The sequence below is a fragment of the Colossoma macropomum genome, unplaced genomic scaffold (genome assembly GCF_904425465.1).
Source record: "Colossoma macropomum unplaced genomic scaffold, Colossoma_macropomum, whole genome shotgun sequence".
Taxonomy (NCBI): domain Eukaryota; kingdom Metazoa; phylum Chordata; class Actinopteri; order Characiformes; family Serrasalmidae; genus Colossoma; species Colossoma macropomum.
This window is the reverse complement of record NW_023495946.1, coordinates 502,501-530,000: the sequence shown is the minus strand read 5'-3', so window position 1 is coordinate 530,000 and position 27,500 is coordinate 502,501. Positions and strand designations below refer to the sequence as shown.

The window sequence follows — 27,500 nt, the reverse complement described above, 5'->3', positions numbered from 1 at the left end:
TGAAAAGAACGGAAGCTGGAATAAAGGTAAAGAGTGACTCACTGACTGAACACGGCTGAGATTACATTCAGTTATTTAGGCTTCTATGCAATTTTCTGTTAAATCTTCTTACCCTGAGAAATGAATCACTTGTGCTTTATGACTGTTCTGACTGGAAATGTAATAAATGAAGGGTGGTCTCTGACTGTAATGCTATAAATTCATTCAGCAATGTAACTGAATTATAGCATTTTGTCCATATTTTCCAGAATAAGCAAATGAAAAAGCTATAATTGGTTACAGAACCTATACATTATATTGAAAATGTTGTTTTAAAGGTTCGTTATTGAACCAAAAGACGTTGCCGGGAGGAACAGAGCCCAACTGCCACACAGAAACACCAGAGAAAGACTAGGAGACCAACAAAAGACAGAAGGAACACAGAGAGAGAGAGAGTGGAAGAGTGCAGCATGCAGGTGTAGCGAGGCCTGCAGCGAGTATCCCAGCGCAGAAGCGCACACAAACGTACCCCTTGCGCCTGCAGCCGCAGGCTGGTAGCGGGACTGCCCGTCAGACGCTTTTCCCACTGACTGGGCCGAGGCTCTGGAGCCGCCTCCATAAAACTGCGCTTTAGCTCGCTAATGCTAGCCTGATGCTTCAAAACATCCTCCTGAGTCTTATCCAGATCCTAAAGCGCCCACAGCACCCAGCGGCAGGGGACAGGGACAGGAGGGGGGGGGACCAACATCCAGGACATTAGTATGAGAATACAAAAGATACACATTCATGGAGTAAACCGGGAACCCACACGTCCAGGTTTTAAACACGTTTCTGTAGCAGCTGTTAAGCGAGTCACAGGCTTTAAATGAGCTGATCACATATTGAGAACAAACTTGACTGTGAAATCAGATAAACATCAGCGTTAAAGGGCCTGTATTATACACTTTTAGCATTATTTATAACATTTATGAACATTTATGTACCAGAAAATAGTTCTAATTTATTTACACATGACTGTTTTCCAACCGTTAAGACTGATCTATGTAAATGAGCTCTGTTCTGATTGGCTGCGCCCCATTAAAAAAAGGAATTATGGCTGAAATGTTTCTTATAACTGAGCTATGCTGCTTTGTATAACGGCTGGGTTATATATATTCAAAACAGGGTTTGTTCGTTTAGGCCCAGTCCCCCTTTTTTATTTTGATCCCTACCCCTTGTTTTCGAGTGTCTCCTTGCCCCTTAGAACTGAGTTACAGGGTAGTGGTTGAATCTTCCCTCTGAAATGGGACCCTCAAATAAAAAGAGCATCACTTCATTAACAGCTACCAGCGCTGCTCTGTAGGCGACCCTGCCAGTCTGCAGTGACAGCAGAGGAGGGTAAAGTTCAGCTCCTCACTGCTGGGCTTTAGTTACATTTAGGGCATCATATGCCTTCAAAGAGGGGGGCAATTATTTATTTATTTATCACCCACCCCTAATTCTTCAGTGATATGAAGATGAAGTCAGATATTCACCAGCTTCTTGTTGGAATCTTCCCGTTCCACCTTAAATAGAGCAGCAGTTCTGATGCCTGAGGTGCCAGAATGTAACTCCTGCACCATTTAAGGTGGAACGGAAAATTTAGCTACTGAGACATTGGCATAATACTGGCGATTTTTTATGCTTGCTATGAAGAAAAGGACCATAATACACTGAAACGACATTAAACTAAGATAATATTATGATTATCGTAACTTTTTTTGGTCACTTGTGCTTCATTTTTCCGGTTTTTCTTTTTTTCTCATATCACTCTGTTTGGAGTCTCTGAAAAACCTCAGTCTGGAGGGCCATGTAGCCCCAACACTTCACCCCACCCCTCTATCTCAGGACACCCTACCCCTGGACAAGACTGAGCAAAATGGAGGGGGAGGGCTAAGTGGTAGGGGTGAGGGGTGAAATGGGACTGAGCCTTTGAAACTTTAATAACATTAATATTTACTCTTAAACGTTTTCCATGCTGAGAAGAGAACGCTTCAGAAACGATCACGTTTAGGTGTTTAGATTGAAACACTGTTTATTTGCTTTGTTAAGCACCAGTTTGTTCTCAAACACAGCTTAAGTGCTGTGACCCGTTTAAAAAGCGCTACAGAAAAGTGCTGACAGCCTAAACGCTTGGGTTGACGGTGCAGACGGCCAGGCCTCACTGCTGGACGAGCACAGACAGATTGTAGGAGACTGAAGCAGGAGATGATCCTCTAACAGGCTCTTCACAGGGCCTTTGTCTTTTTTGGTTACACATGTTAGCAGACTCTCCATATTGGTTTGGCTCCGCCCACTGTCTGCAGGCTTTGTACACTGTGTACGCATGTATTTTCAGATTCAGTGAGGCTTTTGAGCTGTAATTCTACTCTGCACAGGCTGGTTTGGCTCTGAGAAACGGCTCTGATAAAAGTTCTCCAATAACACCAACGCCTGCTGCACCACCCTCTAACAACCTCTAGAGGTCAGGGTTGTAGGTAAAAGTTGTCTATGGCTGGTTTAATTATTAAATATTATTAACCTGGCATATAATTCAGCATATCAAAACCTTGTATCTCAATTTTCAACATTTTTCTTTTTAAATTACATTAACTTTCACTGAAAGTAATAAGTTTTTGACTTCTCCTATAAAGTTACCATTTTGGAGATTTTTTTTGGACAGCGATGCTGTTTCCAAGACGTCAAACCACCATCTAACTTTATTTTAACTAAAAGGCTTTTTCCCCTAAAAAACTCTGTCGTAACGTTACAACAGACGACAAAAACGCAAAACGATCACAGTAAGTCAGCTTTGCCCATCCTGACGTTCTGAGATCAGCTGGTCTTCTAATGCATAAACACACTAATGTTCTTTTCATAATGACGTTGTTTTAGGACTCGTGCTGTTTTTAGTTTTTATAAGCTCCATTATTTCGGTCAGTCGTCTCTGCACTTAACGTCTCCAATGAGAGCCAGTTCAGGATGTTTCAGGGCTGCGGGACTCGGAGCGCCGCGGGATACCGGAAATTTGAAGGACTATAAATAGTAGTTGGAGCGAGTGGGCAGTCAGGTGCCATGGCAACAGGTGGCTCTGTAACGTCCAGCTGCCAATTAAAGCGCTAAATTGTGCCCTTCAACCAAACTGGAGGAAAAACATCTCCTGCAGAACAGAACTCCAAATCCAATTACCTTACTCTGCTCATTAACGAGAATACAGCCAATTAAACAGAGAGAGAGAGAGAGAGAATATAGGAAAGAGAGACAGAGAGAGGGAAAGAAAAAGACAGAGATAGAGGAGAGAGAGAGAGGGAGACAGAAGAGAAAACAAAAAGGAGAGACAGAAAGAGAGATACAGACAGATGTGAGTGAGATAGACGAGATAGAGAAAGACAGGAGAGAGAGAAAGAGACAAGAGACAGAGAGAGAGACATAGAGGAAAGAGAGAGACAGAGAGATAGAAGTAGAAGAGACAGTGCAAAAGAGAGAGAGAGAAAGACACCATATTTATATTTCAAGCTTTATAGCTTTGTTTTAATTATTTATCCTTATGCACTGTTTTTAAGTAAATTAATTAATTAGTTCATTTTTACTCATTTATTTTTTATTCATGTATATTTTAATAATAATTCAATTTAATGTGTATTTTACAGCTTTGGCACCATAGGTGTCCCATCCTAGATAGGAGAGAGAGAAAAAAGAGAGATAGAGAAAAAAGAGATAGAGAAAAGAGAGAGAGAGAGAGAGAGAGAGAGAGAGAGAGAGAGAGAGAGACTGTGGATTGTGTGTGTGAGCAGCAGTGAGACGAGGCTTACAGGTTTTGTTCTTTCCCAGTGTAACACACACACACACACACACAGACACACACACACACACACACACACACACACACACTCAAACACACACACACACACACACACACACACACACACACACACACACACACAGACACACACACACACACACTCAAACACACACACACACACACACACACACACAGAGCTAGAGAGCAGCTACAGGAACACACACTCATGAGTGTATTATAATTTAATCTGTTCTATAAATCACTATCAGTTTAATTACAGTAGTAAATTCTAAAAGTGATAAATGTGCATCTAAAGCACTGATTCACCTGCACTGATTTTAGAATATAAGCATCAAATATGATCAATCAGAATAATATTTAATAAACAATGAACTCATTTTTTTGGCCAAAATGAATTTCTCAGGCTATTTAGAAATGCAGAAATCCAATAAATAAAGAAATAAATAATTACTTAATCAGTTCATTTTAAAACGTTGTTCCACTGCTGAGTAAACAGTCCCTCCAGGTGCATCTGCAGCAATAAACTTATTACATAAAACTCTGAATCTTATCAAAGTTATGGAATTTAATCAATTTGTGGTGAAATCTTAGATTATAGAGGGAGGTAAACATCAACACAGTATAATATCACAATATGGTGGATTAAACAGTATCAATACATGCAAGTGTTGATATTCTAGCGTTATTATTATTATCATTTATATTAAGCCCATTGTTAGGCTTACAGATGACCAAAATGCAATTCTATCTTAATCCACAAGATGGCGCCATATCTTTTGGGTCCGCTTAAGGTTTCAGTCAGTGTTACTGTTGATAAAGTCAGGCAGTTAAGTGGCCTCTTAATATTACATTATATGTACCTGCTGGAGTGAAATGATGTGGATAAAAGCTGTTAAATCTTATACATTATTACATTACAATATAAATAAAAGTTTCTGCTGAATATGTCATAAAAGTGTTGAAAGAGGAAAACAAAGTTTTTTTTCCAGAGGAATAGTTCATAATATATCACAACACCTCAATATACTATATCTTCCATATACAATGTGGCCAAAAGTATGTGGACACTTAGCCATCACACCTATATGAGCTTGCTGCACATCCCATTCTAAATCCCTAGGCATTAATATGGAGTTGGTCCCCCTTTACAGCTCTAACAGCTTCCACTCTTCTGGGAAGCTTCTACAAGATGCTGGAGAGTTTCTGTGGGAATTTCTGCCCATTCATCCAGAAGAGCGTTTGTGAGGTCAGACACTGATGTTGGATGAGAGGGTCTGGCTAACAGTCTCCGCTCTAGTTCATCCCAAAGGTGTTGATGGGGTTGAGGTCAGGGCTCTGTGAGGTCCAGTCAAGTTCTTCCACACCAAACTCACCCAGTCAGGCCTTTATGGAGCTGCTTTGGTCACTGGGGCTCAGTCATGCTGGAACAGGAAAGGTTCTTCCCCAAACTGTTCCCACAAAGTTGGAAGTGTACAATTGTCCAAAATGTCCTGAGTCATTAAGATTTCCCTTCACTGGAACTAAGGGTTCTAGACCAACCCCTGAAAAACAGCCCCATATCATCATCCCTCCTCCACCAAACTGTACAGCTGGCACAGTGCAGTCAGGCAGGTAACGTTCTCCTGGCATTCGCCAAACCCAGACTCAACATCAGACTGACAGAGAAGCTGATTGGTCACTCCACAGAACACGTTTCCACTGCTCCAGAGTCCAGTGGCGGCGCTTTACACCACTCCATCCGACACTTGGCTTTGCACATAGTGATCTTAGGCTTGTATGAAGCTGCTCAGCCATGGAGAACCATTTCAGGAAGCTTCTGACTCACAGTTCTTCTGCTGATGTTGCACCCAGAGACAGTTTGGAAGTCAGTAGTGATGTGACGCAACAGAGGATGGTGATTTTTACGCGCTATGTGAGTTTGCATGGTCTACTGCTCCAGTGCTGCTTCCATTTCACAATAATAGCACTTACAGTTGTCTGGGGCAAAACCAGCAGGGCGGAAACTTCATGAACTGACTTGAGGCAGAGGTGGCGTCCTATGACCGCACCATGTCACAGAGCTCTCCAGTGCGACCCATTCTACTGCCAGTGTGTGTCTATGGAGACTGCAAGGCTATGTGCTTGATTTTATACACCTGTTAGCAATGGGAGTAGTTAAGAGGGGTGTCCACATACTTTTGGCCAGGCAGTGTATCACAGATTTTCACCAATTGAAATGAAATCTTGTTGTGGTTCGAGTGTGGTGAGACATCAATCATGATCCACTGAATCATTTAATAATGTCTCAAAAATTGAACCACGTTAGTGATGTCAGAGATTTATAATTCAATCAGAAACTTTTTTCACCATTTTATATTTTATATTTTGATATTTCTGAGCTCTGCACCTGTAGCGAACAGCTCTCTAGCCTCCGCATGTGTGCCTGAGTCATACTGAGCACAATCAGCTCTGGGTCAGTAACGTTTAGTTCCCAAACCGGACACACGTGATCAGAACGCAAATCACAGCAACCAAAGCAGAAAAACAATCCTGTTTGGTTAAGGAAACAATATTAGTCAGAAAACAACAAAAAACACGACACATTTTTTGCAATAAACAAACAAAGAAAACCATTTACAGATCACATAATTGTGTTTATAGCTGAATCCACACAAGCATGCACCCATCACAGCATGCAGGACACACAGCCTGAGGAGAATGAGAGTGAAGGGCAGCCAGAGAGAGAGAGCGAGGGCGAGAGCACTCGGCCCAAATTCATTCAGATTTCCTTTTTTGCTTTCATTTTTTTTTCAGTTTTGCTGAATTTGTCCCGATCGTGGGGCAATACGAACCTCCAGCATTAGATTGCTATGTCTCACATATATATTCTCTCCCTGCACTCTCAGCTTGCTCTGCGGAGTCAAAAACAAAAACCAGACAAACAAAAATGTTGGTAATAAAAAGAAAAAAAAAACAATCAAATGCAAACCAGCAGTGAAAAATCCAACCCAAACGCAGCCGAACACCCGTCCAGACCTTCATACGCGGCAACAACACAGGAGCAGCTGTGCTGCTCATAATCTGGAGGTGATGTACAACACTTACGTAGCACCTGCAACACCAACTAACCGAACGAGGGGGTGTAATTTAAGTGATATATATTTTTCCATATTATTCAATTATGTTAATCATCTACTATCTGTTGCCAGTTATTAAGAACATGCAATACGAAAATAAATGTCTGATACACCTAAATTTGCTGGCTTATGAATATAAAAGCGCACACATCAGCAGAGTGAGCTGTTTTTACTATGTTATGTAAACACCAACTATTTAAAAGCTTGGAGTCGATGTTCCAATAAATGTAGCAGATAATTATACAAAATAATAATAAGAATAAATAGATTTTAAAATTTAGAAATTCATCCAGAACAGCTAACTAGATAACTCTGTCACTTCAATGCCTAACACTAGCTAGCGCTGCTAATTAAACACAGCTAACGGCAGCTAGCGCTGCTAATTAAACACAGCTAACACCAGCTAGCGCTGCAAATTAAACACAGCTAGCGGTAGCTAACTCTGCTAATTAAACACAGCTAACGCCAGCTAGCGCTGCTAATTAAACACAGCTAACACCAGCTAGCGCTGCAAATTAAACACAGCTAGCGGTAGCTAACTCTGCTAATTAAACACAGCTAACGCCAGGTAACTTTGCTAACTGAAATTAGCTAACACTAGCCAAAATCTGCTAACTGAAAACAGCTAAACTAGCTGACTCTGCTATTAAAAATAGCTAATGCTAGCTACATCTGCTAAGTGAAAGTAGCTAAAGCTAGCTAACTCTGCTAACTGAACATAGCTAATGCCAGCTAAATCTGCTAAGTGAAAATAGATGATGCTAGCTAACTCTAGCCAACTCAACGGTCTAAACAGTAAAAGACACTCAGCGCCACCTACAGTTATAAATAATAGATTGAGGACCTGAGTGACATTAAAATTTCATCAAAAATGCCGATAATGATGATTATCGTTATTGTTTTATCAGCCAGGCCGAACTGAACCGGACTGGATTTGAATTTGTACCGGCTGAGCAGGTGCTGAGCGATTAGCACAGCAGTTAGCGAACAGTCGCTACTGAAGGTTTGGACAGGTTCCGTCTCAATTCTGCAACTGCAAAGAGCGCATCACAGTGAAGCACAGCACGATACCGAAAACACGATAAAGAAACTATTAATAAAGAAACAATAAAGAAGAAAAAACACCCAAGAAATCAAAGAGATCAAATCAAAAGACGGAAATGATTAAAACAGCAAGGATGCAGGAACCTCACTGATCTCCACCCAACATAAATCAAAACAAATCAAAGCGAACGATGAATTAAACCATCCAACAGGCAGTAGAGCTCATTAACCTTGGGGTCAGAGGAATCAGCCCCTTCGTTTCCAGTCTGTTAGCAGGATTGGAGGGAAAAAGGCAACAGTTAGTCTGAAACACGACCACCTGGACACTGTATTTCGGTGTTGTTGCTGACATTTGCATAAGTAGAGAGGTGCATGCTGGGAAGGTTAGCAGACCTCAAACGGCGGCTCGGCTGTGACGGCAGCGGCCGCGCCCTCTCCAGGCTCCGCCCCTTCCTCCACCTGTGGACTCTGATTGGTGGAATGATACGAATCATCAGAGGGGAAAAGAAAAGGTGAAATGGATGACGGGAAGGCCTGATTGTCCAATAAGAACACGAGTGAGACGCCCTGAGTTCAGGGATTGGCTAATCAGAGTGTAGGGGGGCGGGGCAGGGTGGTGTCATCTGCATGCTGGTTGGTGGATGCGGTGATGCACGTTTTTCTGTGCATGTGGTTGTTTTTTGTCGATGTCTGTCCCCATTTTAACACCCCTGATTTGACAGTACGACAAAAGTACCTGAAGAAGAGTGTCCTATAGGCCCGTCCACCTGAATCTGGGTAATCATTTAGTAAACCTGACTTTTATTTTAAACAAAAAAAACAACAAAAACAAAATAATAAGAAAAATGGACTGAGCAATTATGCAGGGATACAAACCCAGGATTAAGCAGATTAAAGAAGAGCGCTGGCAGGATTATCACTGCACTGATTTCCAAAACGAAGAGGCTATTATAGACCCTTTTTTACGGCGGACACGTCCACAGCGGCTCTAGTTTGTACAGTCGCTAACAGTGTGAATAAGGCTGGGAGACTGGAAGGGAATGGGCTATAAATAGACTCCCTCAGGAATGCTGGGAAAATTGATTTTACATAAAGGGAGCCTGACCCCAGGCTGAGCCGAGGCGAGCGAGCACAGAAAATCTGGTGTGGAGGGGGGAGGGAGAGGGAAAATAAAAGAGAGATACAGTGAGGATAGCAGGGTTAGCGGTGAGGGAGGAGAGCGCACATAAACGCAGGGCTTAATTTGGCCGTTAATTTGCCGGAGCTCGTAAAAAAAGGGCTAGCGGGTCGTCCGAGACGTCTTATTTGAGGTACTGGAGTGCAGCGCGACGTCACAGGCCCAATAATAGCACTTATTAAACTCAGATTGTACATCATTTCCTCAACGAGCTGCAAGGAATTATTATTAGGGAGGTCTCAAGTTGATTGGAGAGTCCATCCAGGCCTATTTTAGCAGACTGGTGTCATTAACGATAGCCCAGAGGCTTCATTACAGCTATTTCACCTCTACTCAGAGCCCAACACAACTTAATAAACTCTTATTTTCTTATTAAATTTTCATTTATTAAGTATTTTAGTAAGAAAATACTGTGTAATGTTATAAAACACTTTTTATACTTTATTTATATATTGTTTTGTCTTTTTTTTGGCCTACCAAAAACATTCCACTTTATCCCATTTTGACCTTTGGTCCGGTACTGAAGGTACCAGTTGGTTATGGTTATGGTTTTTGGTGCTCAAGATTGGTACCCACAGGACCTAATGGCACTCAAGGGTGAGGACAAAGTCGCCATCATCAATAAGAGAACCAGAACGTAAACTAGAGCGGTACATTGATGTGTCACTCGCTATCTCTATGACCTCCAGAGGAAGAACCACACAGCTAACAACATCACACCACAGTGTGACTGAGTGCAATTTCATGACAGATTTGTTACGGTTCACTCTGGATTCAATGGGTGCAGCTGTCATATCAGTTCTGTTCAGCAAACTATTATAATAATAATATTAAAAAGTCATATTGAGGTAAACGTCAGTCTGGTGTGATTCTGTATTGGTTTTACTAACCTTAATATACTTTAGGAGTGCACTGTGTGGCTGTGATGCCTATAAAAATACAAATGTACGACCGGACTCTGTGTCTATATCGATTTATGCATGCTATTAAACGTGTCATGGTTTTTGGTGTGTCTTATGCACATCAGCGAATCAAAAATTGGACTAGGCGGGACGGTTCATCCGGCTAGTGTTACGAAGCTCACACAGATGTCTACAAACTGTTAGATCAATTCATTTGTTTGCACGTACCGTATGTAAATTTGAGTGGTGGCTCAAAAGAGCTGGCACAAAAATAAGTAGCTACCCCGACTGTCTGGTTACCACATCTGTTTTACGAACTTTCGTTTTATCTGTTAAATCGCAACAAGTGGTGAAATTTAGTGATTTCAAAATTCATGGCTCAAAATCGCAGTAGAGCTCTGGCCAGCTCAGGCACAAATTAAGCGCTACGGAAAGGTAAGGTTGGGGAGCAAACGTCAGGGGTATTTCTAGGCAGCAGGGTCACACGTCTCCTCCTGAGAGGTCATCTCTACGGTAACCTCGGCAGGCCAGAAGCGGGTGTGGGCTTTGGGCTCCAGGTAACACAGTGAGATGGCCAGCGGCAGCGCCAGGGCCAGCGAGAGCACCACCGAGTGGCAGGCGGAGAGGAAGACTGCAAAGATGAGGAGGAATGAGGGCAGCAGGGAGGGTGAGGAGAGGGGCAGGTAGCGCTGCACTCGTTCAGGCAGCAGGGCGCTGCACTCCTCTGGCAGGCACGGCAGGCTGATGTAGCCGTCTTCGTCCAGCAGAGTTGGCAGCCGTAGACCCTTAAGCAAGGACAGGAGGGCGGAACCTAACCTGGGGAAAGCTCCAGGGGAGCCTGGGGTGGGGTGGAGCTCAGTGGGGTCAGAAACAGCGCCCTCTGCTGGAGCGGACACACTGTCGCTCGCTAAAGTGGCGTAGTCGGCAGAGATTCCTGGGTCACTGGGATTTCCGGGGTTTCCAGGGTTACCGTGGTCACCGGCTGCCCAGGCAGAGGGGTCAGAGGGGTCGAACGGAATGTCAGGGTCGTCCTCGGAGATATCAGACAGGATGTCCAGTTCGGAGATGGTGTCCAGGGTCGGGGGAAGCGAGGAGAGGGAAGACGACGAAGGAGAAAACGGGAACATGAAGAGAGACTGTACATGTGTAATAGTGGGTGGTTACCATGACAACCCACATAAGGCCATGCAAGGGGTGAGCAAACGGAAGCAAAAGAACGAAAAAGAAAGGAGAGCGTGAGAATAAAAAGAAGGAAAAGCATGTGCATGACAGAAAAAAGAAATTAACAGTACAGGACAAAAACAAAAGAGTGTCCAGGAAAAAGAGAAAAGGAGAGAAAAACAACATTAGTCAGTGAGACAGTGTAAGGTCAAAGGTTGCAGTGCAGCAGAGGATTGTGGAGGGGAGTGGTCAGCTTTAGGGGGGGCAGGAAAGGAACACTTAGGGAGGAGTGATGGTTCGAGAAGGAGGGGGGGTGTGAGTAAGCACTAATATCAAAAAAGTTAATTAAAAACGTCAATTATTTCAGTATCAAAGCGTGAGAGGCCCACAGCACGTCCAGCAGAAAGACTGGACTCCAGCCCAGGGCTAGCCTTTTCCCATTTTCTGCCTTAATGAGCGTCTAATTGGGCGGACAGGAGCTCAGCAGAGGCCTGTTTACATTCCTCTCATTACCAAACAGGGCGCCGTCCTGAAGCCTGGATTAACCCTTAAAAGTCTCAGTTATCGTCAGTCATGCTGTTATTTTAATTAATAAAATAAACATTAATATTTATTAATATTAATTATTTCTGACTCATAGTTCATTGAAATGAGAGGAGAAATTGTGTGGAAAGTGCAGATTATAAACTTTCAATTTGTACCACATCAGTGTTTGCAGATGGAAAAGGAAATATTTTATTATAATTTGAATTTGATGAAAGGTTATTGTAGAGTGTACAAAAAAAATTGGTAACACTTTACTGTAGGGTGCCGTTCATTAGGCTACGTGATACCTACATAAGCATGTCATGACAACTGACATAACCCCACATAAATGTTCATAAATGCTTATTCCAATAAGCAGCATCTGTCATAAAGGCTACTTTAGCTACCTTTGATCAAAACTGGCAAATGTAACCTATTGGATTAAGCATTTATGAACATTTATGTAGCGTTATGTCAGTTGTCATGAAAAGCTTATGTAGGTGTCATGTAGCCTTATGAACAGCACCCTACAGTAAAGTGTTACCAAAATATGTTTTTATTCTGACAACAAAACAAGAAAAAGAGCAGACTTAAATTTTGCGACCCAAAACTTGAATCAAATTTATGTTTTATTTAATAGTAGCTTCACATAAGAAGGTGATTAATTCAATATTTCAAGTATTGTGGGAAATACAAGAAGTTATTAAATGATAAATGATATTTTTTTTTATCTATTTACAATAATTCCTTGATACGTTATCTACCTCTAGATTTGATCACCACTATTAAAATTTCTGGATATTAATTTTACTTCATTCCTGATGTTCTATGTTCTACATCTTTCTCATTTTTGAATCTTCTACAGCTCAGTTTTTTAATCGATACAACAGTTTTATAATATTCTTATTATTTGAAATGTATAAAGTTGTGGATTATCAGAAATCATTTTACACGTAACTTCAAGCATATTAGTTTCATATTACTGACCAAGTTGATGTAGTTACTGTAGGTAACTAATTACATGTAGTTCACTGTAAGTGTGTGATTACTTATGCAATATGTAAGCATGTGTATATGTAAACAGCACACATAGCAAAATGACGATAATAACTGGACCTCTAAGGGTCAGCCACTCGCTTCGTAAGCGCTTCGTAAGTGCCGAACTGAGAGAGGGAGTGTGTTGGGGGGCCGTGTAAATAACATTTCCAGGATGATGTGTGGTCTTCTCCTCTGAAGCCGTCTTTAAGTCGCTCTGAATGGCCTCTGTTTGGTACAGTGGGGGTCAGAAGAGAAAGACCAGCTGGACTGATCACTCACACCAGCCCTGAATGCAGCCCTTTGAAGGACGTATAAAGGTCGCGTCTGAGTCGGAGACGGCGGACACAGAGCAGGCTGGAACAGACTGGACGTCGGGGTCATTATACGAGCCAGCCTGACCCGACAGAGCTGCCTTCATGCGGGCCTGATACAGTCTGACTCAAACCAATAAAAGATGAGATTTCTTTCAAAAATAAAGAGCCTGTTGTTGACAGAATGGAGGTAAGTGGATCCGCTCTGCTGTGGGAATCATGAGTCTCTAAAGAAAGATTTTACCGTACACTAAAGCAATAACAACAAAATCAGGTGTTCATCCAAGACGATGTGAAAGACCGACGTTAATAGAAAATAACCCTCAATAACAAGGAAAACTGAAAACAAATTTAACCCCTTAAACTCTAAGGGTCTGGACTTCAACTACAGAACTGTCACATTAATTTTACAATAGATACTGAATAATTTATAAAGGTTTCGGGATAATTCATAGTAGCTACTGAGTAACTTATAATACTTACTGAATGACCCCTAGTAATAACTGAATAAATCATATTAAGTACATAAAAATTCATAGTAGTTACTAAATAATCCTTAATAGATCCTGGATAATTTAAAGTAGCTACTGAATAACTCATAGTCGATATTGTGTAATTCATAGTAGTTACTAAATAATTCATAGTAGTTACTGAAATAATTCAAAATAGATACTGGATAATTTATAGTAGATACTGAATAATTCATAGTAGATACTGAATATTTTATATTAGATACTGAATAATTCATAATAAATAATAAAAATAAATCTTAGTAGATACTGAATAATTCATAGTAGATACTGAATATTTTATATTAGATACTGAATAATTCATAATAAATAATAAAAATAAATCTTAGTAGATACTGAATAATTCATAGTAGATACTGAATATTTTATATTAGATACTGAATAATTCATAATACATAATAAAAATAAATCATAGTAGATGCGGAATAATTCCTAATGGTTACTTAATAATTTACAAGAGTTAATAGAGTTAACGAGTATTAAGATTAACTCATTGATGTCCCTATCTGAAACGCTGGCCTGTACTTTCTCTGATCTTGCCTGAGCACAGATATGAGGAAAAAAGGATTAACCATGTTTTTTGTTTATTATTTATCAGATTAAATAGTTGTGTTTTGTTAATATGGGACGAGTAATGCTGTAACACAACAGAAAGTGAGTGCGATTGTGTGAAGAGTACAGACAGATGTATCTGAAGTATACCTACAGAAAGTGTAGGCCAATCAGAGCAGGCTCTGTGGGCTTACGGTAAATCATTGATTATTTAGCTGCCGAGTGAGTTAATAACTGAATAATAACCCTGTAGTTTAAGGGGTTAATAACACAGCTGATATATAAAACAAAATGAAATGTAAAAAACGCAGAAATCACAGATACACAGCTGCTTTTCTCTTCTTCCTCCTTCGATTCTCCTTCCTAACCTGTGAACAGGTGAGGATGAAGAGCAGGACGAAGAGCAGGGTTATTAAATCCTCACCTTAGAATCGGACAGCTCCAGGGCGGCGTCATGGCCGGCCTCTCCGGAGCCTGGGATGTGGGCGGAGTCCTGCTGGAGGGCATGGTCACTCACACTGACCACTGGAGCTGCAGGGCAGAAAAGAAATCAGGCTGTAAGCTGGACGCTACTGTTTTCAGCTATGCTAATACACGTTCGTCCACGTTTAACGAGGTTAACGAACATCTCCGTATGGTTTGAGGCTAATATGAGATGAATCAGATATGCAGTTAGCACCATGCTAATTGGTGGGGTATAAGCTTCCATTACTTGTTAGCTGCATTAGCTTCAAAAGTCCAGTGCAAAAGCTAAAGAGGCAAACTTTACACACCAAACCTGTCCTGGCTGACTGACCACAGCTGGGGATAAATCAAGTTGATTGGACTTTTGGCCAAACTATCGCTTTAAAACGATGCACTTCTGCTGGTATATTCAGGACATGGTGTGTGGGTTCTTGCACAACCGTTTCAGTTCATTAAACTCAGCTCAGAAGTGGGCCACGGGGCACTTCCCTGAGCGTCCACTAAGGGGCGCCGCTCGTCTAAGCTAAAGTGTTCGGGTGCCCTGGGAAAGGGCAGGGTGGTGCTCCGAAATGAGGTCAACCGGCTGGACCAGAGCTGAAGCTTCAGCATCTGAGCCGCGCACGGTTAATACCCATTGTTTGGTCATCCCACGAGGGAAAGGACGTCGCACATGGACGAACGCGGCGCTTTTTCAGGTTTACTATCGACTGATAACAGCAGGAGTCGCACAGACTCAAACGCCACGACCAGTCCGTTTCCTCTGGAAGTTTCTGGGACACAGACTGTGTCAGGTGTGACGTTTTCCGCAGCACACCAGCAGCAGCAGAGACGACCGTAGAGCGGGCAGCACATAAATCCGGGGGGAACTGGGAAAACAATCGCAGCCCTTTGAATTTCCATACAATGGACATTTACTGTAAGACTGGAATACTCAGTCATTTGAATTACCATACAATGGAAATCTGTCTCCATGAATTCCTGAACATTATCTCCAATAATTTTCCATAAAATAGAAATCAACACTGGCTTATAAATTCAGAACACTGTATGTATGTATGTATATAATTACAGTATATAATTCCTGAATAAATTATCCATTTAATTTTCATAAAATGGAACTTTGCATTCAACACTGGTATATAAATTCAGAATATTGTAATATTCCTAAAATGACCCATATGGTGGAATTTTCCACTATTTGTTCCACAAAAAGTCGTCTTCAACACTAGCATATAAATACAGAACACTGTATTATCCATAAAATGATCCGTATGGTGGAAATTTGTCTTTGGCACTAGAGTATGAATTCCTGATTATTTTCTCCAATAAACTTCCATAAAATGGAAGTCTGTCTTCGGCACTGACCTATAAACTCAGGATATTATATTATCCGTTAAGTTATCCATATGGCGGACGTTTGTCTTTGGCACTTCCATGGGAATTCCTGAATAGTTTTTACATTCAATTTCCATATAATGGAATTTGACTTCGGGCACTGGCATATAAATTCGGAATTCTTCACTATCCATTAAATTTCAAAACAACTGGAAAACTGACCTTAGAAATAGCAAATACATTCCAAATACTTTGAATTTCCACAGAACGGCTGTGGAACTGGCATATAATTTCGGAATCCTTTGTCCCTTGAATTGCCATTCCATGGGACAGTCGCCTTACGCTCCGACACGCGAAACAAATAACTTAATAACAGAGACAATGGATTATTATAACGGCATATACAGTAGACGGCAACAGCGCGGGTGATTATTACTCTTGCTCTGGAATCTGGGAAGAAAACAGTAAACAAATACTTACAGATAAATAAACACACAACAAAGCAATCCAGTATCCAGGAGTGTATTTAAACAGGGTGTTACTGAGGGGATGAGAGCCGCATCAGAGCTCAGTCAGCCTGGATCTGGTTCAGAGTCACACCCAGCCTGGATCTGTGTCTCTCCACCGCCGCAGGGCTTTACTGCTCAGTACAGAGCAATGCTAACGTGCTAACTGGCACAGTGAGCACAGAGGTGGACTGCAGGTCAGCCTTCACACAGGCTTTACTCTGCAACTCGGAGATAATAAAGCCTTTATGTTAAGGCTGGGCAATACGGCGCAACATGTGTGTGTACATATACATATGTACATATATGTCACTGTTGTTGGATCAAAACCTCGTATCTCCAAAATGGTAACTTTACAGGAGAAGGAAAAAACATACTTTACTTTTAATGTAAGTCAATGGAACCAGACTTTACTAAGCCATTTTGGGTCGTTTCTTTTGGTCCATTCATCATGAAATTTACACACAATGTAAACCTCAAATCTATCTTATTAATATGGGGGAAAAATTGATTTGGCTAATTACGGTCATCAGTTGTGTCACACAGGCCTAAATTCTTAAAAAAATATGGTTATTTAAGGGTTCTTTAGTAAAGGGAATGGCTCTATTTAGAGTTCTACATAGACCTTTTTTGAAAAAGGTTCTATATAGCACTAAAAAGGGCTCTTCTGTTGCTATGATGTCAAGCTACACTCTTAATAAAGATGGTTCCTCAAGGGTTCTTTAGTAAAGATAATGGTTCTACCTAGAACTCACAAAGAACTCTTTGCATAACTAAGAGTTCTTTGCATCATGAAAGGGTTCTTCTGATTGATGGAGAAGGGCTCTATAGAGTACCAAAAAGGGTTCTGCTATTGTTACAGTGTCAAGCTTATTACAGTAGAAGAACCCTTCGTGGCCCTATATAGAACCCTTTTCAAAAAGGCTCTATATAGGACCATCTACAACACATTCTACATCAATCTGGAGAACCCTTTCATGACGTAAAGAACTCTTTAAAAAGGGTGCTTGAAGTGTTCATGGATCTAAATAGAACCATTTTCTTTACTAAAGAAGAACAACCTCTTTTTTAAGTGTAGTAACAATGGAAGAATCCTTTTTGGTGCTATATAGAACCATTTCACCCTGCAAAGAACCATATAAGCATGCAAGAGGTTCTATATAGAACTTTTCCTTTACTAAAGAACCCTTGAAGAGCTTTAAGAGTGTATTTTTTACATGTTCTGGTCTTCTGAGTGCTGCAGTGTAAACAGCATCTCCAGGTATATTTGTGTATTTAAAGTATTTTTCTTTAAATTAAACAGAATCAAATCGTGATGAAATGAATCGATAGTTCACTGAACCACTTCCTAATTGAACCGAATCATTCTGAGTTCACAGATTTACAAGTTTCTTGTCTGTACCTAAAAGCTGGAGTTGAGGACGGGTCTGATGACCGGTCAGGCTGATGGAGACAGAGAGGGCCGCTGGTATCGACCAGTGTAAATGCACAGCGCACACAAGGCTGACGGGTTAATGAACTCCATCGTTAAGTGCATGTAATTAAGGGTTAAACAGAATGACCCGGAGCTCAGAAAGACCAGCGTTCATCAAAACGAGTGGCCACTGTCTGACCGCACGCCTAAGAAAGAAGGAATACAGCAGCACACGAAGCTGAGCATCAGACTGAGACGCTATCAGGAGCTGAACGCCTTCATTTTCTACTTCTTTCAGTTCTAAGGTTTAATGATGGATCCGTTCCTCGTGAGCAGAGCGAGCCGATACAGAAACAACAGCCTGCAGTCTGAGCTGACCGCACTGCAGGCTACAGAGGGCTCTCTCAGCGCTGCCCCGTCCACCTCTGACCACAAACATCTCAAAGATGTCACTCTCAAGCCTTCCTCTATTCTCATCTCTCTCGCTCTCACTATCTCTCCTCGTTCCTCTCTCTCCCTGAGCCCCTCGTCCCAGAGACAGGAAACAGATGTCCCTCTCATTTCCTGTGTCTGTTCACAACAAATGGGAAAGACAATGCACTCACACAGTCACGCATACGGTTTTCTCATACATACATACACGTAAATATGTATATGCAGTAATAAAATGTCCTGTATATGTATGTGTGTGTAACTAGTCCCATATGTATTACATATACTGCAAAGTATGTTCATGTAATGCTAATATGCCCCACACACACACACACATATATATATATATATATATATAGCTGCTGTTGTTTTTCAGTTTTAGACACAATTTCAAAGTACTCGTTAGCCTTTACATCATGTGTAAATTTCACGATGAATTGACCAACAGAAGTGACCGAAAACTACTTGGGAAAAATTCTGGTTCCATTGACTTACATTAAAAGTAGAGTATGTTTTTTCTTTCTCCTGTAAAGTTACCATTTCAGAGATACAAGGTTTTCTTCAGACAACAACGATATAAGTGTGTTTGTATATATATATATATATATATATATATATATATATATATATATATATATATATATATACACACACACACACACACACACACACACATATATGTATATATAGATAGATAGATACAAAAGTTCTTAATGTACTATATATGTAAGTATCTATATGTAATAATAAGTATTCATATATGCCACACTCTGTAACAGTATGTCCCATACAGTTTCTATACAGTGCTAAACGTTTGGCCACACCAGTCAAATTCAATGTTTAGTTTTTGGTTTTCTTATATATATACATATGTATATATATATATATAGACAGACAGATAGATATGAAAGTTCCTTATGTAATGTAAGTATCTATATGTAATAATAAGTATTCATATCTGTAAGCCACATTCATACACTTTATATACAGCGCTAAATGTTTGGCCACCCCTGGTCAAATTCAACATTTTGATTATTTTAAGTAAAAATAAGTCAACACGTCCGCTATTTTAATGCACAATTACCGTTTATTTGCTGAATGATCATATCTGGGGAAAAATAAAAAACATAAAATGTTATGGCACACTTTACATTTTACTGTTTCGTTTCCTTTTCCAACATGTTGAACTCACATAAACAGAAACTGTGCACTGAGATATAAAAGCGCGTTCCCTGTAGAGGATGTGTTCACATATTTTCACTTAGAAAACCAACACAACATGACCAGAGGTGTTATGAATGTGTATGTAAATATCATTATGTAATAATATGTCCCATATGTATTTATTCATGTATCTATATGCAGTTATGACAACACTACTTTAGAGGTCTCAGTAAGCATTTGTGTGTGTTTCCGTTCCACACCGTCCTCAAAATAATGCAGAAATGTTTGTGTGTGTAATCCTGAGTCAGGAGTGTAAAGGCTTCCACCAAACACACACACACAATGTCATCGTACATTCCTTGCGAGGACTTCCGTAGTTTTCTATTTTAATTTGTTTGTATCACTGTAGCCGATCACCGATCTAACCCTAAGCCTAACCCTCGTGAGGGTATTTAGGATTACAAGACACACACAGACAGACAGACAATGCTCCCAAACAGGCTGCAGTTGGTCTGAAGATCTGTGCAGATAACCGAGTTCACCACCTGGAAGTGCAGACAGAGGCCGTCGTGTTTGTGTAGAGCAGGAAGAGCCCTGTTAGCAGAGCAGACGTGCTGGATCATGAAGAGCAGCGCCGGCTCTGCTGGAGGACTTTATTGTTGTCTCTCTGTTGGCCAGCGGCTTTCATCACACAGCGCACCCCATCTACAACTGTTTGAACACGTGCCAGAACGTGTAAGAGTGCTGAGCTGGTACGGCTGATTTATCACACACACACACACACACACACACACACACAGAGCAGGGCTGGGCTGGAAGATTAATCGCTTTATATCAACATCAGAACCGTCAAATCACAAGAGCTGCAACTTTTATCATAGCCTACATTATTAACACTGTTATCTTAGCGCAGGTGTCGGCAACATGTTTCTCTGGAGCTGCATGCGGCTCTGTTACTGCCCTGTTGTGGCTCCACAGCAGAATCAGATTAGTAGGTAAAAATAAAATAATCCTCTTTACAGTAAAATAAAGCTCTGCTGATCGTTCAACACAGTTTAACAATAAATGGTCTTAAACTCTGGAGTTAATGTAGAACTGCTAATTCACCCTTTAACCCTGAAGATCAGTGCAGACTGCTGGTCACCATAGCAACGCAGACAACAGTCTCGCCTAGCTAGTAGCTAACGAAACGACAAAGAGAGAGATTTAAGACGAACATCAATAATTTGGAGATGAATGGACTTATTTGTGTTTATAATCACTCCAGCTGGTTTCCTGATACGTTTAATCTGCAACGAGAAACTGAAACACTAAAAAGTCCTGAAGCTGAAGTTTCTCATTCGCCAGCTTCTTGTTCGAATTGCCCCGTTCCACCTTAAATAGTGCAGCAGTTACATTCTGGCCCCTCAGGCACCATTTAAGGTGGAACAGGAAAATTCTAACAAGAAACTGGAGAATGAGAAGCGACTTCAGCCTGGTAAAAAGTCGTACGTTGAAAGACATTTTACAAGAAACTGTTCTACTTTTATGGAAAAGTTTCCTGTCAGAGATGTGAGAAAAGCGGCTATAGCTGAGCTGAAGCTAAAAGCAGAGCGAAATAAGTCTGTGTTTTTGTTTATATTATACGTTTTAGTCTATATTAGTACATCAGCACATACTGAGACATATTTACAGCCAAGATGGTAAAATAGACATAAAGTGTTGAGGCTCCTAAGGTGGTTTGACTTTTGCTGAAAGGACAAAGTGGCTCTTCCTAACATATGAGTTGTTGACCCCTGACTTAGCATAATGTAAGTGGGGAAAATGTAACAACACGGAGCTCATAAACCACCTGTAGATGGGTCAGACCAATCAGAAGCAACCAAACACCCACATACTGTGACATCACAACCACAGCTAACTGGCAGTCTGGTACACTAGGTTCAGCCTCAAGCCATGAAAAGTAGATAAGCCCATCTTTATGACCCAAAAAAAGGCCTCAATTTATAGAAAACACAATTTAAACACAGTCACCACACTGGTCAGAAAAATCCTAAATATTTTGGGGGGAAATCACCAAAACACAAAGACACAATCTACACTGACCAGCCTGCAGACCAACAATCACACCAAACTACCTGCTACACTGAACTATCGCTTTAAATGTACCTGGTTTCTGACACTGTACACTGTCAAAAAAGGTGGTTCTTCAAGGGTTCCTCAGTAAAGATGATGGTTCTATACAGTACCATTAACACTTTACATGGTTAAATGGTTCTTTGGATGGTGAAAAGGTTCTTCAGAGAATGTGTTGTATTTGGTTCTATATAGCACCAAAAAGCATTCTGCTAATGTTACAATGTCAAGCTTGTAACAGAAGAACAATTGTTGGTGCTGTATAGAACCCTATACAACACATTCTCCCATCAATCTGAAGAACCTTTTCACCATCCAAAGAACCATTTAAGCATGCAGTGATCATGATTCTACATAGAACCACTGTCTTTGCTAAAGGACCATCTTTTTAAAAGTGTATGTTATCTACAGTTATCTGATTATTCGAATGGTCATGTAAACAACACACTCCAGTGAAGAAATCCGATTAAGAAGTAATCAGATTTCTCAGGGCATGTGAACTCTTACTCTGATTTCTTTCGGGTTTCTCAGTCTGCACATGTGCAAAAACAGACGGTGGTACTGGAAATAAGCGAGCAGCGTCGCTGCGAAACCAAATACATGCTTGACGACATGAAGGATTTAAATATTCTTCATCTTCTAGATGAAGTTTGTTCATATCTTCAGGTAAAGAGGTGCAATTTTTTTTTTAGTTTTATGTTATGTTTACGTTGCGTCTTCTTCTGTGAGTTATTGGCCGGTTGTAAAGCAGAAATCTGATTACTGTCTGACTCATGTAGACCTGGAGTTTCCCCATGATCTGATTACTCAAGAGCATGTAAACGTGTTGATCAGATTACTGACAAAATCTGATTTTCTGCAGTTATCGGACTATTAAGTGCATGTAAACACACCGAGTGAGTCACATAATCAAGTCTATTACAGATTATTTTGACTTCTTTTATGACTTTGGCCTGTAGCTCAAGTGCAAAACTAAAGAAGTAAAGCAAACCTGTCTCGACCGATCGACTAGATTTGAGATCAGGGTATGAATTTGACTTTTCCCAACTATCGCTTTAAAACTCCCACATAGCTCCAGCCTTATTTACCTGGACTTAAACAGCCAGTCATTCTTAAAGGTCTTTACATAGACGGAGCTTCACGCTTCAGCAGCACAACGGCTTTAAACTCAGATGGTTAAAACAGGTCTGATCTGTCTGATAAGCCAAAAACACACACTGGTATCAGGCTCAGGATCAGACTGTGTGGGTGAGGACGTGCAAGACAGACGCTCACTATCAGATCCTCACCCTCACCAAAAGAGTCATACGCACGGGCGGACACACACATGGGCACACACACACAGGCACACACACAGGCACACACACAGGCACACACACAGGCACACACACAGGCACACACACAGGCACACACACACGGGCACACACACGGGCACACACACACACACATGGACACACACACACACGGGCACACACACACACACATGGACACACACACACACGGACACACACGGACACACACACACACGGACACACACACACACACTGGCACACACACACAGGCACACACACAGGCACACACACGGGCACACACACACGGGCATGCACATTGACACACACACGGGCACACATATTGATACACACATGGACACACATGGACACACACACACACAGGCACACACACACACGGACACACACACGGGCACACACACACATGGACACACACATGGACACACACACGGGCACACACACGGGCACACACACGGGCACACACACACATGGACACACACACGGGCACACACACGGGCACACACACGGGCACACACACACGGACACACACGGACACACACACACACACACGGACACACACACACACTGGCACACACACACACTGACACACACACGGGCACACACACACGGGCATGCACATTGACACACACAGGCACACACACACGGGCACACACACACGGGCATGCACATTGACGCACACACACACGGGCACACACACACACACACACACACACACACACACACACACACACACACACACACAGGCACACACACACACACAGGCACACACACACACGGACACACACACACAGGCACACACACACGGACACACACACACAGGCACACACACACACACAGGCACACACACACACACAGGCACACACACACACGGACACACACACACAGGCACACACACACGGACACACACACACAGGCACACACACACAGGCACACACACACACGGACACACACACCTAGGCACACACACACAGGCACACACACACACGGACACACACACACACAGGCACACACACACAGGCACACACACACACAGGCACACACACGGACACACACACACACGGACACACACACACAGGCACACACACACAGGCACACACACACGGGCACACATGCACACGCACAGGTACACACATATTTTCAAATGACGTTCTAGGAAGCTGCACAAAATTACCACATCTTAGATCTGTCTAGAACCAGATGAATGTGGCTGATTTCATAATGATGAACAAAGATAAGTACAGTACATCACTGAGGTTCTAATAAAATTAATATACAGACTGAAGCTCTAATAAAATGAATGTACGGAATCATCTCTAGTAAAATTAATATCCAGAATGAAGTTCTAATAAAAATAATATCCAAAATGGATAACAAAATTAATATCAGAATAAAGTTTTAATAAATTTGAATTTCTAACAAAATTAAGACACAAAATGCCTCATAATTTAATCAATTTATCATAAAGACTTTCTTGTGATTGTTTTACTGTATGTAACTTTTCTTTTTCTATCCCAACTGAAAACCCCAGCTTTTCTTTACAGCATGTGAACATTTCAGAATGAACGGATGATAAAAAGTGCTCCAAAATGAGATGGAAAAAATCTCATTATTCTCATTTATGTCACGACTATTGTTTATTATTATTCATCACACGAACGTACATTAAAGATAAGAACTAAGCCCTGAAGCAAGAAGTTACTGTATCAGAGATATAACCATAGATTTATCTATATTAAGTGATGGCCAGTCTACCTTGTTTATTACCGTATAAATGAAGACGTATTAATATACTAAGTGGTTGTACAGTACCGAACATCAGTGAGCAGGTACAGTACCTCCGTCCAGGCTGCGTGAGATGCGTTTGCTGGAGGTCCGTTCGAAGTACGGCGCCGGCCGGTCGATCAGAGAGCTGGCCTGCCGCGTCTGAGCCTGCGTTCGGCCGCTGTAGCGGAACTTCGAGCCCAGAGTCAGGAACTTCGACTTGACGGGCTGCTCCGGGTTCGTCAACCTGAAAACAAGGTTTAATTTAAAACGTGAAAAACACACTTTAGAATCAACACTGGGCCTGTTTATATAAAAGCACCAAAACATCAATTTCAAACGATTTAAACATTATTTTACAGTAAACACAGAGGGACACTCTGGGTTCGTCAACTTAAAACACTATTTTGCAGTACAAAATTTGAGCTGTTTCTGACTCAAGAGCTTAAAGACAACAGAATATGAGAAAACACCAAACTTTAAAACACAAAAACTTCATCTGGAGATGATTTCTGAGTCTTAGGCCCAATCCCAATTTCACCCCTCGCCCCTACCACTTAGCCCTAACCCTCCATTTCTCGTCTAGGGGTAGGGTGTCCCGATTCTTGTTGAGATAGAGGGGTAGGGTGAAGTGTTGGGGCTACATGACCCTCCAAACAGAGGTTTTTCAGAGACTCCAAACAGAGAGTTATGAGAAAGAAAGATAAACCAGCAAGATGGAGAACAAGAGACCAAAGAAACCCACAAATGTGAGAATTTTCACTGTTAATTGTTACGATAATTATTATATTATCTTAGTTTAATGTTGTTTCAATATATTATGGTCCTTTTCTTCATAGCAAGCATAAAAAAAATGCTAGTAGTGCTGATGTCTCAGTAGCTAACTTTCCCGTTCCACCTTAAATGGTGCAGCAGTTACATTCTGGCACCTCAGACATCAGAACTGCTGCTCCATTTAAGGTGGAACGGGAAAATCTGAACAAAAACCTGGTGAATATCTGACTTCAGCTTCATATCACTGAAGAATTAGGGGTGGGTGATAATAAATAATTGCCCCCCTCTTTGAAGGCATATGATGCCCTAAATGTAACTAAAGCCCAGCAGTGAGGAGCTGAACTTTACCCTCCTCTGCTGTCACTGCAGACTGGCAGGGTCGCCTACAGAGCAGCGCTGGTAGTTGTTAATGAAGTAATACCGGCTGCCATTTACTGTGTGTCTGAGTTTCATGATGAATGACCCACTCAAAAATGATTCCATTAACTTCCATTCAGAGTCAAGAGTCCTTCTCCTGTCGTGGAGATACGAGGTCTGAAACCACACTGTATGAAACGACACAGTGACCAGAAACACAACCACACCATCCTCTACATTCTCGATGTGCGGTTTTACCTTGAAAAGTCATGAGCACCGTCCTCTATGTGTGTCTTGGAAAAGGATTTCAAGTGTTTAAGCTTCAGACTTCAGATAACATCAACACTTCAGACGTTTGTCTGCTTCTGTAAACATGCAGTCAGTAGAGCTTTATTCTCCACACAGCCTGACTGCAGGCGCTGAACACGGAGATACAGACTCACCATTAGAGGAGGACATAATAAGCTCTGTTTCATTCAGGGGTTTGGTCACCTGCATCACATCGCATCACATCACATCACATCGCATCGCATCGCATCACATCACATCACATCACATCACATCGCATCACATCACATCTGTATCAGTTACATCAGTTTGTTCAGACTGATCACTGTCTAAATGAGGGACAAAATCAGCGAGCGAGGGAGAGAGAGCGAGAGAGAGAGAGAGAGAGAGAGAGAAAGAGAGAAAGAGAAAGAGAGAGAGAGAAAAAAAAAGAAAGTGAGAGAGAAAAAGATAGAGTCAGAGAAAGAAAAGAAAAAGAATGCAACAGAGTGAGAGACAGAGTGAGAGAGTGAGAAAAAAGATAAAAATGAAAAGAGAATTAAAGATGAAAATAAAGAGAAAGAAAAAGAAAAAAGAGAGAAAAACAGAGAGAATGAGAGAGAAAGAAAGAGAAACAGAAAGCGAGAGACAGTGAGAAAAAGAGAAAAATAAAGAGAAAGAAACAGAAAAAAGGAAGAGAGAGAAAGGAAAAAAGAGAAAGATAACAAGAGAAAGAGGGAAAAAGAGGGGGAGAAAAAGAGAGAGAGAGAGAGTATTTGTGCTTCTCTGGAAGGCAAGAGGAGACAGAAGAGAGAACAGAGAGAATAGAGGGATAAGAGGAGACAGAAGAGAGAATAGAGGGATAAGAGGAGCAGAGAAGAGAGAACAGAGAGAATAGAGGGATAAGAGGAGACAGAGAAGAGAGAACAGAGAGAACAGAGGGATAAGAGGAGACAGAGAAGAGAGAATAGAGAGAATAGAGGGATAAGAGGAGACAGAGAAGAGAGAATAGAGAGAATAGAGGGATAAGAGGAGACAGAAGAGAGAATAGAGAGAATAGAGGGATAAGAGGAGACAGAAGAGAGAATAGAGAGAATAGAGGGATAAGAGGAGACAGAGAAGAGAGAATAGAGAGAATAGAGGGATAAGAGGAGACAGAGAAGAGAGAATAGAGAGAATAGAGGGATAAGAGGAGACAGAGAAGAGAGAATAGAGAGAATAGAGAGATAAGAGGAGACAGAGAAGAGAGAATAGAGAGAATAGAGGGATAAGAGGAGACAGAAGAGAGAACAGAGAGAATAGAGAGATAAGAGGAGACAGAGAAGAGAGAATAGAGAGAATAGAGGGATAAGAGGAGACAGAAGAGAGAATAGAGAGAATAGAGGGATAAGAGGAGACAGAAGAGAGAATAGAGAGAATAGAGGGATAAGAGGAGACAGAGAAGA

General features: G+C 41.4%; 2 protein-coding genes across 7 annotated transcripts in view; both read right to left on the bottom strand.

Annotated features, from left to right (window-relative positions):
- epb41l2 (erythrocyte membrane protein band 4.1 like 2) overlaps window positions 1-27,500 on the bottom strand; it is a 139,915-nt gene that overhangs the window by 21,159 nt on the left and 91,256 nt on the right. For 4 of the 6 annotated variants that reach the window (XM_036564182.1, XM_036564184.1, XM_036564188.1 and 1 more), the window contains exons 12-17: window positions 24,732-24,904; window positions 14,580-14,686; window positions 8,353-8,427; window positions 8,190-8,225; window positions 6,631-6,690; window positions 509-667 (exon numbers count right to left, since the gene is read on the bottom strand). In XM_036564182.1, coding sequence (XP_036420075.1) covers window positions 509-667; window positions 6,631-6,690; window positions 8,190-8,225; window positions 8,353-8,427; window positions 14,580-14,686; window positions 24,732-24,904 — 610 coding nt within the window. The remainder of the gene's footprint in view (window positions 1-508; window positions 668-6,630; window positions 6,691-8,189; window positions 8,226-8,352; window positions 8,428-14,579; window positions 14,687-24,731; window positions 24,905-27,500) is intronic. The other 2 variants (XM_036564186.1, XM_036564187.1) reach the window with 2 other exon arrangements.
- On the bottom strand, window positions 9,957-11,736 carry LOC118803708. The gene has a single exon (XM_036564189.1). The coding sequence runs from the start codon at window positions 11,163-11,165 to the stop codon at window positions 10,506-10,508; it is 660 nt and encodes a 219-aa protein (XP_036420082.1). The 5' UTR covers window positions 11,166-11,736; the 3' UTR covers window positions 9,957-10,505.

Coding starts and splice junctions, on each gene's coding strand:
- LOC118803708 (XM_036564189.1), bottom strand. CDS start 11,165: ATGTTCCCGTTTTCTCCTTCGTCGTCTTCCCTCTCCTCGCTTCCCCCG.